Source organism: Bos grunniens, chromosome 17, assembly GCF_055505025.1.
Source record: "Bos grunniens cultivar Pamir isolate PY7600 chromosome 17, Bosgru_T2T1.0, whole genome shotgun sequence".
NCBI classification, from domain to species: domain Eukaryota; kingdom Metazoa; phylum Chordata; class Mammalia; order Artiodactyla; family Bovidae; genus Bos; species Bos grunniens.
Window position 1 is genome coordinate 9769469 of NC_141181.1, and position 13742 is coordinate 9783210.

Genomic DNA, 13742 nt, shown 5'->3' on the forward strand with positions numbered 1-13742 from the left:
CTGGGTTCGATTCTTGGGTCAGGAAGATTCCTCGGACGAGGGCATGGCAACCCATTCCAGGAGAATTCCATAGACAGGGGATTATGGAGGGCTACAGTCCATGGGGTACCAAAGAGTCAGACACGACTGAGCGACTAACACACTTTCAGTAAAGAAGTTGATATTTGAGTACAAGGGGAAAGATATGTGGAAAGTCAGTGAAAACTCACAGGTTATGAGCTTGACCACCATGGAGGATGATGAGCAGTTAAAGAGAAATGGAGAGGTCAAGAAGAAGTGATGAATTTATCTTGGTTACCTGAGTTTTACATTCCAGACCACTTCTAACTGGAGGAGTTCTCTGTAGAGGTAGAAATGCTGGTATGGGGGTATGCAAGGCCTCCTTATAGACATGGCCATGGAGGGGCAGCGTCGGTGCGATCCAAGGAGCAAAGGTATACATGACTCAGTATAGTGTGAGGTGCCTTTGCTAGGAGTTTGGAGGAACTGAACGCCATGTAGGAGATGAGCAACAGATGCTAATAAAGAACACGGGTGTTGTTTTGACAATCAGGTGTTGCATCATGGATACCAAAGGGAGGAATCATGGCAGCCTAGAACTTCCAAATTAGAAGGGCCCCAAGGCTGTCTCTAAATCCAGCCCTCTGCCGGCACGAATAATGAAACTAAGGCCCAGAGAGATTGTATACCTCTTGCAGTCTTATTCAAAGCAGTTAGTAACAGAGCTTTCCTTCCAGTGGGAGATGATGTTTCAAAACCCAGAGAGAGGGTGGAGACGACCAGGAATTAGGCCGAATAGTTGGGGCTGGTGGGTTTTCAGGAAGGAATTCTGTAGAAAGATGGGGAATGGGACTCAGATTGATTGGCTGAGGAGTCGGTTAGGGATGAAGAGGAGAAGCCTGGAGGCGAGGGGACAGCGCTCACTCTTGGATGCATCTGTCCAATGGTGGAGGCACAGGGGTCGAGGGGAGAGTTGGTGGCACAAAGAAACAGAAGGATCAGAGTAAGGGTTTTGCTGGACAGGTAAGGTCTGAAGTGGGCAGTGGACCTGTGCTGAGATTGAGGTTGAAAACGTCAGAGGGAGGGAAGGTGCTTGATGGGGGCCACGTCCTGGAGAGAGGGTGAGGATAGGAATGAGACTGCGGTTAGCCGGGGAGTCAGATTTTAACTGCCAGCTTGAACCCATAGGTGGAGGCCGTCCATAGTATCTGGTGTCACCATTTTACAGACCTGGAAACTGAGACTCAGCCTGTAAACATGATCCGTCTAAGGCCACAGAGCTGAGGAGGATGAAGAAACAAACCCTTGAGCTAGAGAAGACGAAAACAATGTCCTGGAGAAGTAGGCAGATGGGTCCTTTACAAACATAGATCAGATTGGGTGGCAGATGTATAGCCGTCAGGCCCCATGTCATTAGAAGCAGTCTGAAGTAGAGTAACTCAGGGTCTGCAAAGCACTGAGGTACCAGGCCCCTGACAACCTGATTTAAGATGCTTCGTCCTTGCTCATTTCCCACACTAACCTTTCTGGGGCTCAGTCACCCAAGCCCCTTTCTTCCTGGGGCCTCTGCTCGCTGGTCCCTCTGGCAAGAAGGCTCTGCCTCCAGATTTGGGTTTGCTGCCGTCTCTGATTGTCACTGAGGGGCTTCTCTGATGGCTTAGATGGTAAGGAATCTGCCGGCAGTGTGGAAGACCCGGTTTCGGTCCCTAGGTTGGAAAGATTCCCTGGGGAAGGTAATAGCTCAAATGTCACCCTCTCAAAGAGGCCCTCCTTGACCACTGTGTTTAAAGTGGTGACCCCTGCTTCCTTCCTCACTCTCTTTTGTTGTCTTCAGAACACACACCTTTCAGAAATTATCTGTTTATTTCACTTCTCTAAGTAGAAAGGCAGCTTCCTCCAAGCAGGGACCTTCCTTAGCTGCCCTGTTTTACGAGTACCTTTGCCACACTTGGGATTTCCTGATAGCTCAGCTGGCAAGGAATTTGCCTGCAGTGCAGGAGACCCTGTTTTGATTCCTGGGTCACGAAGATCTACTGGAGAAGGGATAGGCTACCCACTCCAATTTCTTGGGCTTCCCTTGTGGCTCAGCTGGTAAAGAACCCGCCTGCAAAGTGGGAGACCTGGGTTTGATCCCTGGGTTGGGAAGATCCCCTGGAGAAAGGAACAGCTACCCACTCCAGTATCCTGGCTTGGAGAATTACAGGGACTGCATAGTCCATGGGGTCTCAAAAAGTCGGACGCGACTGAGCAACTTTCGCTTTCACTTTCGCTACCTGCACCAGCGCCAGGCGTGCAGTGGATGCTCGGTAAAGCCTGATGGACTGGACTGAATGCCTTGATTAGCAGAGGGGCATGGGGTGAGAAGATGAGTGTGGGCGATTGGGTAAGATTGTTGTTACATAACAGCGAGTTCTACTGGGTTTAGCAAAAATTCTTGTGACCTCTCTCAGCATATTTTTAAGGACTTTAAGAAAATAATCAACAGATGCTGTTCTTATTTTTTCTAATCTCGGCATCATAGAGGAGTTGGTAAGGATGTATTCCAGGCTCTCTGGTGACATTCTTAGTCTTCTTTATGAGGTCATTTATTTAACTTTAATTTATGAACAGTAAAATTGTCTCTTTCGGGTGTACAGTTCTTTGAGTTATGCCAAATGCAGAATCCTGTAACCACCGCCCACTCAAGATACAAAATAGTTCTATCACCCTCTGAAATTCCCTTGTGTTGCCCCCTCGGAACCCAGCCCCTCTCCTTATATCAAACCCTAGTGACCATTTTTATATGTTGCCCCTCTCTGTAGTTCATTTTTTCTGGATTGTCATATAAATGGAGTCATACTTTATACAGCATTTTAATTATTGGTTCTTTCTTTTTGTTGTTGTTTTTTTGTACAATTAAAAAAATATTTAAGTAGATTTACAATGGTACATTATTTTCAGGTTACAACATAGTGACTCAGTATTTTTATAGATAATACTCTGATTAAAGCTATTACTAACTAAAGGTTCTATTTGTCTGTGCTGTACAATATATCCTGTTGCTTATTATTTTTTCAACACATATTTTAATATGTGTGTATATGTATTTATTTTATAGTAAATCTTATTGGAAAAAAAGAAATATCTTGGTCCTTTCATTTAGCTTAGTGCATTTACAAGTTGGTGGAGTTGCAGGAACCGGTAATTAGTTTCTGTTCAGTGCTGAGTGATATTCCATCTATGGCCATACAGTTGTTTGCTCATCCATTCACCTGTTGATAGATACTTAGGTTGATTCTAGTTTGGACTGTTAAAAATAAAGCTGCTATACATGGTCACATACAAATCTCTGAAGGGACGTTTGCTGCATTTTTTCTTCTTCAGTCAATCCCTACATGTAAAAATACCTAGGTCATGCAGTACATGGGGTTTTAATTTTTAAGAATGTATTAAACTGTTTCTCACCAAAATGGTTGCACCGTTACATCCCCACCAGCTGCAGGCGAGTTCTGCTTGCATTACATCCTTGCCAACACTTGGGAGAGTCGGTCTTCTTCATTTTAGACATTATTAGAGTACCCATGACTCGCTGTGGTTTGAATTGGCATTTCTCTAACGTCTACATGATTCTGAACATCTTTTCATGTGCTTACTTCCCATTCATGTACCTTCCTTCCAGGCCTGTTAACTCTTTTGCCCATTTTTACTGGGTGGTTTTCTTCTTTTTGAGTTCTGTTGTCAGTATCTTTTTACGATAAGCTTTTCCATAGAAGACCTAAAACTAAGAGAAACGTAGCTTTTAAAAACTTCTGTGTTGGCAGTGGAAAAAAGTAGTAGGCAACTCTCAAATTGTGTAGTATGTACTGTGTTCTTAACATGGGTGAGCAAACCAAAAGAATATGAAGCAAACCAGATATCCCCCCTGTATTCCCATCTCATTGAGGGAGAGGACTCACATGAGTTTATGCAGCCCTTCTTCCGGTGGTTCCCTAATTATGTGTTTGGTTATGTGATGCAGATAAGTATTATTGATCCCAAACTCCAAACTGACATACGTACACTACTATATTTTAAATGACCGACAAGGACTTACTGTATAACACAGAGAACTCTCCTCAGTACTCTGTGATAACATGATTGGGAAAAGAATTTGAAAAAGAATAGACACATGTATATGGATAACTGAATCTCTTTGCTGTAGACCTGAAACTAACAAACGTGGTTAATCAGCTATACCCTCATGCAAATTAAAAATTTTAAAAAAGAAATGTCACCAGAAATTAGAAAAGGAAGTGTCTTATGTGGGCTATAATTGATAAGGAGAGCCTCCTGTAGGAGGTGAGAGTTCAGTTGAAGTTTGATGATTGGTGGTCTTTGGTTAGGCGTAGAGAGGTGGCATGGGCTTCCCTGGTGGCTCAGATGATAAAGAATCCACCTGCAATGCAGGATACCTGAGTTTGATCCCTGGATTGGGAAGATCCCCTGGAGGAGGGCATGGCAACCCACTCCACTATTCTTGCCTGGAGAATCCCCATGGATAGAGGAGCCTGGCGGGCTACAGTCCATGGGACTCAAAGAGTCAAACAGGGCTGAAGTGGCTTCAGCACCGCATAGAGAGATGTCATAGGAAGAAGTAAAAGCACAGGTCCCATGTATGGGCACAGAGCAAACAAAGCCTGCTTGGAGGGTTTATTGGTAGTTGGGGGAAACTGACTACAGAAATCTGTGAGGGTGAAAAATAAGTGCTTACTAGTTTTAATATAGTGCTAGTAAACATTTTTTTTTTCAAACCTAGGAATAACATAAAAGGGTAGAAAGGTCCATCTGGAAAGGGGGATAGAAAATAGTGACAGAAACAAATTTTAGAAAGCAAGGGAGGAGCTTCCTTAGTGGTCCAGTGGTTAAGATTTCACCTTCCAAAGCAGGGAGTGTGAGTTCAATCCCAGGTCGGGGAGCTAAGATTCTACATACCTTATGGTCAAAAAACCAAAAAAATATAGAACAGAAGCAGTGTTAGACTCAATAAAGACTTTAAAAATGGTCCACATCAAACAGATAAGAAAAGCAATGGAGAGGCTGTCACATGGTAATTTAGACTGAGCAGTTGGAGTGGTGAACATGGGATAAATATTAGTCAGTTTATGTGAAGAAGTCATTGGAGATCAGATTATCTGACCCAAAGCCTGTTTCTTCCACCTACTCCTCTCAAGCCACGTGTGTTAGCAGCCTTACAAAGAGTGGATTGCCAGAGATCCTCGGGGAGAAAGAAGCAGAGTTTATAGTAATGAGGAGAAATTTCTGCAGAATCTTAACTGTTAAGAGCAAAGGAGCACCAGACAGTTCGGTTACTTGGGCTTTGTTTGTGCCCAGTCACTCGGTCGTGTCTGACTCTTTGCAGCCCATGGACTGTAGCCCGCCACACTCTCCTGTCCGTGGGGATTCTTCAGGCAAGAATACTGGAGTGGGCTGCCATGCCCTTGCTTACTTGGATGAAGGTAAAACCAATAATTTCCATACCAAAATAGAATACTTTTGTATTAAACTATGGAAAAATACCCCCGGAGAATGGAGACAGGAAGAGCCAACTCCTGGCTTGACAAAGTTGGAAAGCATACTGGTGACAGATTATGTAAATGAATTAGAAATAGTGACATATGGAAATCTGATATGCGTATAAGGATACAAAGGAACAGAAGAATCTCAGCTTGTTGGGAAGTCCATTTATTTTGTCCTCAAGTAACTGGTGTTTGAATTCACAGGGCTCTTTCCAAAAGTGGAAACATGCTGATTTTCCTCAATCACATGGTACAGTTTGTATTTACTTAAAAAATACTTTTCTGATAAGTTTGAGATGAGATTCCAAGTGCAAAGTTTGGGAGTGTAGGGATGTGATGGGAGCAGATATTCTTTTATTTACTCTGGTTTGTATTCTCACTGTAATTTTTGAAATGGAAATTGTGTTCAGAGAGGCTTTTGTCCTTGGAAACTTTAAGGTAGACTGAAGAATTTGTGGTTGTACAAAACAAAGTGATTTTTTCTCCATCTCTCTGTCATTTTCAGACTCAGGCGAGGTAAAAGTGTTCATGTGAAGTATTCCTTTGAGACCTCTGGAAGCATTTGAGTTTCTGTATGTGGCAGAAATATGATAATTTTGTTGACATATACCCTGTATTTTGGACTTCGTTGCTATGATTCAGGTGAAAACAGCACTTTTTCCCTCTTCTAAGTACTGTTTTTTAAGGAACTGAAGAAATTGACAGAGGCCTGAAGTGGGGGGAAAGAGGAGTTACAATCACAGCAACCTTTTCATGGTGGAAATCCGAAGCTGATAGCTCTTGCATTTACATGACTTCGGAAACATTTAGCTCCATGGGTGGTTCTTGAAAGTTCATCGGCGGGGATCCCCAATTTTAGAGCTAATGTTCATTTAAAAGCCAAAGATTTTTATAAGAGGGTATAATTGCCTGAACTGTGCATTTATTTTTTGAAGGATGGATTTGTCTCCAGTACCCGAGGATGGAAGAAGTAAAGAATAGAAATCTAAGTGTCGAATGCGATCTAGCCTCTAAAATTTCATAACACTGATGAAATATGCTTTTTTAAGAAATTTGATTCTTGCCAATTCTACTCTAGCAGAAATAATCAAATTTAGTATCATGAGGGTTTTAAGGAAAGTAGACATAAAACAAATGTTAAGAATCAATGTTTTATTTAATGGGGAAAATGACTACATTTCCAAGACAGTGTCAGAGTCCCTACATAGTAGGTCTCCTCCAGCCATGGAACTGATGCAGAGCATGCTAACCCTGAGTTATTTAGGGCTCTTAATCAATGAAGAATGACTACAGTGTCCTTGTCATACTATTCTTAGACAGTGTTGATATTTCAGCGGCTTGGCTTTAAAAGGGGGCGCCCTTCCCTGGTCCTTAGCCCAAGAGAGACTGTGCAAGTCAAAAAACATGGGGATTTTTTTAAGAGGCGTGCACTGCTACCTTAAGTGACTAAATGAAATACTGGTTCTGTTTACTGAACACCAAGGAGTCTGTAACAATAATGCACTTACTTGGAAGTCTATAAATAATGAAGCCTGGAGAGGTTATGGAGAAAGAGGAACCCTCCTTCACTGTTGGTGGGTATACAGGCTAGTGGTTAGTGCAGCCACTGTAGAGAACAGTATGGAGTTTTCTTAAACTAAAAATAGAGCTACCTTAAGATCTGGTGATCCCACTCCTGAGCATGTATACAAAGAAAACTCTAGTTGAAAAAGATACATGTACCCCAGTGCTCATAACAGCACCATTTACAGTAGCCAAAACATGTGCCTGTGTGTGTATGTGCTACGTCACTTCAGTCATGTCTCACTCATTGCGACCCTAGAGACTGTAGCCAACCAGGCTCCTCTGTCCCTGGGACTTTCCAGGTAAGAATGATGGAGTGGGTTGTTGTGCCCTCCTCCAGGGCATCTTCCCCACCCAGACATCCAACCAGCATCTCTTACATCTCCTGCGTTGGCAGGCAGGTTCTTTATCACTAGCGCCACCAGGGAAGCCCCAGACAAGACATGGCAAAACCTAAATGTCCATGGACAGATGAATGGATAAAGAAGATGTACATATATACAATGGAATATTACTCAGCCATAAAAAATGCAATAATGCTGTTTGGAGCAACATGGTTGGATGGACCTAGAGATTATCATACTAAGTGAAATAAGTCAGAGAAAGATAAATATCATGTATCACTTATATATGGAATCTAAACATAGATACAAATGAACCTATTTACAAAACACAAATAGACTCAGACATAGAAAACAAACCTACAGTTACTGAAGGGAAAGGTAGGGGGCCGAGAGAGCTCAATTGGGAGTTTGGGATTAACAGATACACGTGTGTGCATGGTGTGGGAAGTTGCTTCAGTCATGTCAGACTCTTTGTGACCCTATGGACTACAGTTCACCAGACTCCTCTGTCCATGGGATTCTCCAGACAAGAATACTGGAGTGGGTTGCCATGCCCATCTCCAGGGGCTCTTCCTGACCCAGGGATCAAACCCAGGTCTCCTGCATTGCAGGCAGATTCTTTACCACTGAGCCACCAGGGAAGCCCCAACAGATACACACTACTATATATAAAATAGATAAATAACAAGAACTGCTATATAGAGGAACCTACTATATATTCAGTATCTTGTAATAACCGGTAATGGAAAGAATCTGAAAAAAAGTACAGATGTACTTTAAAAAAAAAGAAAAAAGTTCTTGGCAAAAGTTCTGGTGATGGATGGTGGTAATGATTGTTATGTGAATGTACTTAATATACTTAAAAATGACCAAACTAGTAAATGTATGTATTTTATCACAGCAAAAATAGCACCTTGTCCTAACAGAAGTGGGGGTGCTTTGCTTTGATGAAATTCAGCACACAGTGAAAGAATTGAGGGTGCTCTGAAGGTCCAGTGTGGGAGCTCCTTCAGGAGAGGAGGCAGGGACTCTGTCACACAGAGCTTTGACTTCTCTACACTTATATATGCAGCGCCATGTGCGTGCTGCGTTCAGGACCGATTTCCACTCAACGAGCCTTTATTAAGCACGTGATTCTCTGAGGGCAGAGTCCTGGGTGTATGTATGGTCAGAGCAAGAATGGGAACTTCCTCAGCCTTTGGAACACCCCATCTGGACCCAGCCGAGATCCCATTGCCGAGTAGATTGTGGTGAGTCCTTTTCGGGACGTACCAAGTAATGTTTTGAAAAGGTGGGGAAGGAACACTTTGAAAATATTCATTTCATTAAAAAAATTACATGATGGCCACAAGCGAATTGAATGTGATTAGTCAGAACTCTTGGTTTGTAAACAGCACAGGAAACCATCTCATACTAATTTAAACAAAACGGCATCTCTTGGCTCACAAAATGGGAGAAGTTCAAGGGGTAAACCTCAGGCTTGGCTGGATCCCAGGTTTCAAATGGTGATGTCATGAAAATTCCTTTGTTTCTCCATCTATTGGAGTTTGTCTCTTTTCATTCAACTTTGTTTTGGGGAGCTGTTGCATTTTCGTTAGTTACTGATTGTGGTAGAAGGAACAGCCCCTTTCTTGATAGATTCTCGTTGGCCTGGCTGGGGTTTTGTGTCCAGCCTTGAGTAGAGGTGGTGCCTGTGTACATGTGTGTGGGCAGCGGGGTGAAGTGCTTGGCCTCATGCAGCACTGAGGTCTGCTTGAACACCGTAGAATGGGCCTCCAGAGTGTTCTGGGCTAACAAAGAGTGCGCTCTAGATGAGTACTTTCAGAAACCGACGATGCAGTCGGTTACTCGTGATCTCTCATTGAAACAGAAATGTTAAGCACAATGGTTGATTCTTTAAGCTTTATCATTGATGAAGCTTTACTAGTATTGAAGTGAACTATTTAGTAATGTTGAGAACTTGTGGAGGATAGAAAAATAATGATTGGAAAGGGCCAATGCATTATTTTTTAGAGGGAGAGAAGATCTGATGGTCTCTTTCACGGAATATATTTACTTATGCTTTGATAAGGAGAAAATGTAGCAGTAACAAGAATGTGTTCCAAAAACAGTATACTGCAGATTCAATCCTACCCTCTGATACAGAGGGAAAATTGGCAGTAATGTAACTCCAAAAATTTTTTTAAGTTGACCCCATTAATATATACAGTCCTAGACCATTCAGAACTAATTATCATCACCCACCTAGGAGCACCTAAGAAGTGCCTTGTATTGTGTTTTCTTTGGCTTGTTCGTTGAGAGCGTCTGCCATTCTTGGTATAAATTATATATATATATATATATATATATATATATTTTGCGTGGGAGGATTACTAATAAAATGGATTTATACCTGTTCACCAGTACAGTATGCGTGTGTACTTATACATGGAGTTTTGCATATGGCTTCAGAAGATTGATGGATCATTTCATGAACCTATGGACTGCAGGTTAAGAACCACTCCTCTTGGTCATTGTTAAAATATAATTGCATAACTACAGAGTGAGGACTGTCGTGATCAACTACCAATCAGACCTGTACAGTTGAAAATGCAATTGGAATTGTGTGTTCAACATTAGTGCCAGGTTGTAACTTATGCACTAAATATTTATGCAAAATGGCTATCTGGGCCAAAGAATCCCATGAAATGGGAATCCTAAGTGTCTGGTATAAACAGGCCAGAGGTGTCAGTTGACCTGATTAGTTGACATCTGACAAGTTGAAAAAAATGAGGATCAATAAGCTTGCAGATATTGACAGGTAAAGATAGTATCATTTAGGAAAAATGATCAGAAGCCAGAGTAATCTGGTTAAATGAGACGAAATGTAGGAATTGAATATATAGGAGATTGGTGGTGGATAGACAGACCAGCTTTGAGGTCACACTTCTACTTGCTTGGTGTGTGACCGTGGGCAGCTTACCTACCCTCTCTAACAGTGAGTTTCTACATCTTTAAAAGGATAACAGTAGTCCTTACTATTAAGGACTGTGGTTATGGGAAATATATCTGAACAAGTCCATGTAAAGTGCTGGCATATAGCAAGTGCTCAATGGAAATCCTAGTTCTTACCATTATTGTTATTATTAATAGTTTCAGTTATAATGGAAATTGAGGAATAGGAACAAATAGGAACCCCATGTGTAAATAATTGCTCATGTGAAAGTATGACCTAAGAGATTCCATCATGAAAAGAATTAGCAATGTAGACTTAATAAATTCAACCACAAAACATTATTTTAGAGTGAGGAAATTCTTCCACTTCTTTGTACCCTCATGAGATCCTTAATTGAGAACTCTTTTCTTCTCTGAATTCCAAAAATAGAGGTTATTATGAAGATAGTTTAGTGATTCTCAATGCTTTTTTAGAGCAATACAAATTAAGATTAATATTCGCACATATCACATAGTCCATGGCAGATTTGATTTAAAAGCATTGTGTGGGTATGTGTGTGTGGGAAGCAAAGCAAATAGCACCATGAGCTTTTTGTTTTGTGGTATTCATAAAAATCAATACTCGGCATAAAAGTATTATTCACGAAGAGTTGCTTGCTGTGGGCTGTCGCATAGATCACACAGGCTGCGTGGTGATATACTGGGACGGTTTTAACTTCCACCTCTTCCCACCTGTGAAAGCATTAGGATGCAGATGAGTACACAGCTACATGGTAAGAAGAATTGCAGACCTGTTGTGTGTTTCTGTTTTAAAAGTAAATAGTTCATAAACATCAGTTTCATTATTATTAACAAATTACTTGCCACACTGCTCACAGCTGATCATGCCCTGTTGTATGATACTCGGGTATACAGGAGAGTCTGAGACATCAGTAAAACTGCCACGATTGGTCTCCTCTGCTGCCACACACACACACACACACACAGTTAAAATCACTCACTAGAATAATGCTGTTCAAATCAGAGAACCATTCAATTGATGAAAGATACACAGTTGCTGTCTTCTTTGAACAACAGAATAAAACAAGAAGAAATCCTGTTAGGGATTGAAATCAACTATGAAAATCTGCTGACTTTATGTTACTGTTAAACATGGGGCTAGAATTACTGTTAGGAGAAGATCCATGACAGCTTTTACTCTGCCAGTATTTAAAGGTAAGGATCATTTTCATGTTTGAGATGATTTTGATGCGGCTGTAACCAGAATAGAAGTGTCTTAGATTATAACTTTTCCTCAGATTGAATAATTCTGCTGTAATAAGTCAGCATATGTTGCTATCTAGTCTAAAAACTACATGAGGATAAAAACATATTATGTAAAACCATCCATAGTATCAAGTCTCTCTCAATTCCACTCTGTTGAAGATTTAATGCCAGCACCACACACTAGATAATTTCCAGGTTCTCTGAAAGAGAGCCTCAATCGAGAAAAAATATTTGAACATATATCTGACTCCTGGAGGGAGAAGTTGTGTATTTAGTTTGATTTTAGTTTGACTTTAGGTTTCAGGTCTCAGAAAGATAGACTATAATTTATGAATCATTTCTTATATTGGAAAATGCAGTACTGTTGGTGCAATAATCTCTGTTAATCCAGTAGATTACTGTTTTTAAGGGGGGGTATGGTTTTATTAACATCTGCTTTGGTTTTAGCTGTTTGTATGCAGGTCTTATTTATTGACTGAGACTATATTTCACAAAACATATTGAACAAATAATGTTTTTATACATATTTTTATTGAGGTGTAATTGGCATAGCGTTATAATTTTCAGATGTGTAACTATATTTCTATATATATCATAACTTTTGTAACTGAAAATACATATGACCCCTTTTGACCCCTTTTGACCCCTTTTGACCCCTTTCACCCACGGCAGCCCCCACCACCCACCAAAAATTGATATTTTTGACTTTAACATTTCCTTATAATTGTCGTTTATAAATACAAATTTAGACAAATCAGTTTATATACCTATGTAGCTTTAATTATTGCTATTCTAAGCAGATCTCAGTTGTGGACTTAGAGGAATTTCCAAGGTTAACGTGTTGATAATAAATGTAAATTTTTTAAAAAGACTAGAGGAATAGAAGAAAGCATACACATGTAAACTGAGCATTTTGATTATATAAAAATTCAAATTGCCTACGTATCAAATAAAATTAAGATAAAAATGAGAAATGGTGATTAGGTTAATTATCTCTATATTAGGAGCTAATACAGGGACTTCCCTGGTGATCCAGTGATTAAAACTTCCCCTCTCAATACAGAGGGTGGGATTTGACCCTGGTTGGGGAGCTAAAATCACATATGTCTTGTGGCCAAAAAAAAAAAGAAAACAATATTGTAAACAATTCAATAAAGACTTACAAAATGACTCACATAAAAAAAGAATCTTAAAAAGAACTAATGCAAGCCAATAAAAAGACCATGGATACTTCCAGTAGGGATTGGAAGAAACAGACAAAGTACATGAACAGACAGCTCATAGAAACGCAAATAGGGAGTGTGTGAACTTCTAAACTGTCTAGTCATGCTAGTAAGTAGAGAGAGAAAGAAAGGAACAGTTATTTTTCATCTGTCAGATTTTCAGAGAGGAGAACAAATGATGGTAAATTGATACCTCTGTGAAGGATGTCAACAGGGAGTTAGTATAAAGAGACAAGTAATTTGGCAGCAGGTACCTGGTGGGCTACAGTCCATAGAGTTGCAAAGAGTTAGACAAGACTGAAGCGATTTAGCACACACACACACTCATGCATGCACCATGGGAAGCAGTTTGATACAATTCCACAGCATCAGCTCTTCAGCCAGAAGGCCTTGTATGAATTTCAGCTTTACCACTTACTAGCTCTGTGGTCTTGGTTACTTAACCTTGATCAAGTTACTTAAACTTGGTTTTCCCACCTGTGAAATGGAGATAATTATAGAATTTATTAAATGGAACTGTTACAAGGGATCAATCATTGAGTTTGTATATGTAAAGGGCTTAGAAAAGTACTTGGCCTATAGTAAGCCCTATTTTTATGCTTTCAAACTGTGGTGCTAGAAAAGACTCTTGAGAGTCCCTTGGACTGCAAGGAGATCAAACCAGTCAATCCTAAAGGAGATCAATGCCGAACATTCATTGAAAGGACTGATGCTGAAGCTCCAATACTTTGGCCACTTGTTGCGAAGAGCCGACTCATTGGAAAAGACCCTGAGGCTGGGAAAGAGCAAAGGCCAAAGGAGACAGGAATGGTAGAGGATGGTTAAATAGGATCACTGACTCAGTGGACATGAATTTGAGCAAACTCTGGGAGACAGTG

At 40.7% G+C, this 13742-nt stretch overlaps 1 protein-coding gene across 49 annotated transcripts in view; it reads left to right on the top strand.

The window, feature by feature from the left end:
* Positions 1 to 13742, top strand: part of NR3C2 (nuclear receptor subfamily 3 group C member 2) — a 457363-nt gene that overhangs the window by 18070 nt on the left and 425551 nt on the right. Inside the window, exon 3 of one of the 49 annotated variants that reach the window (XM_086346439.1) lies at positions 6040 to 12773. The exons of 47 other annotated variants lie outside the window; for them this stretch is intronic. In XM_086346439.1, the coding sequence (XP_086202565.1) occupies positions 6040 to 6100 (61 nt within the window). In that variant the 3' untranslated portion in view covers positions 6101 to 12773. Of the gene's footprint in view, positions 1 to 1188; positions 5533 to 6039; positions 12774 to 13742 lie in introns of those variants that run through there. One more of the 49 variants, XM_086346438.1, reaches the window with a different exon arrangement.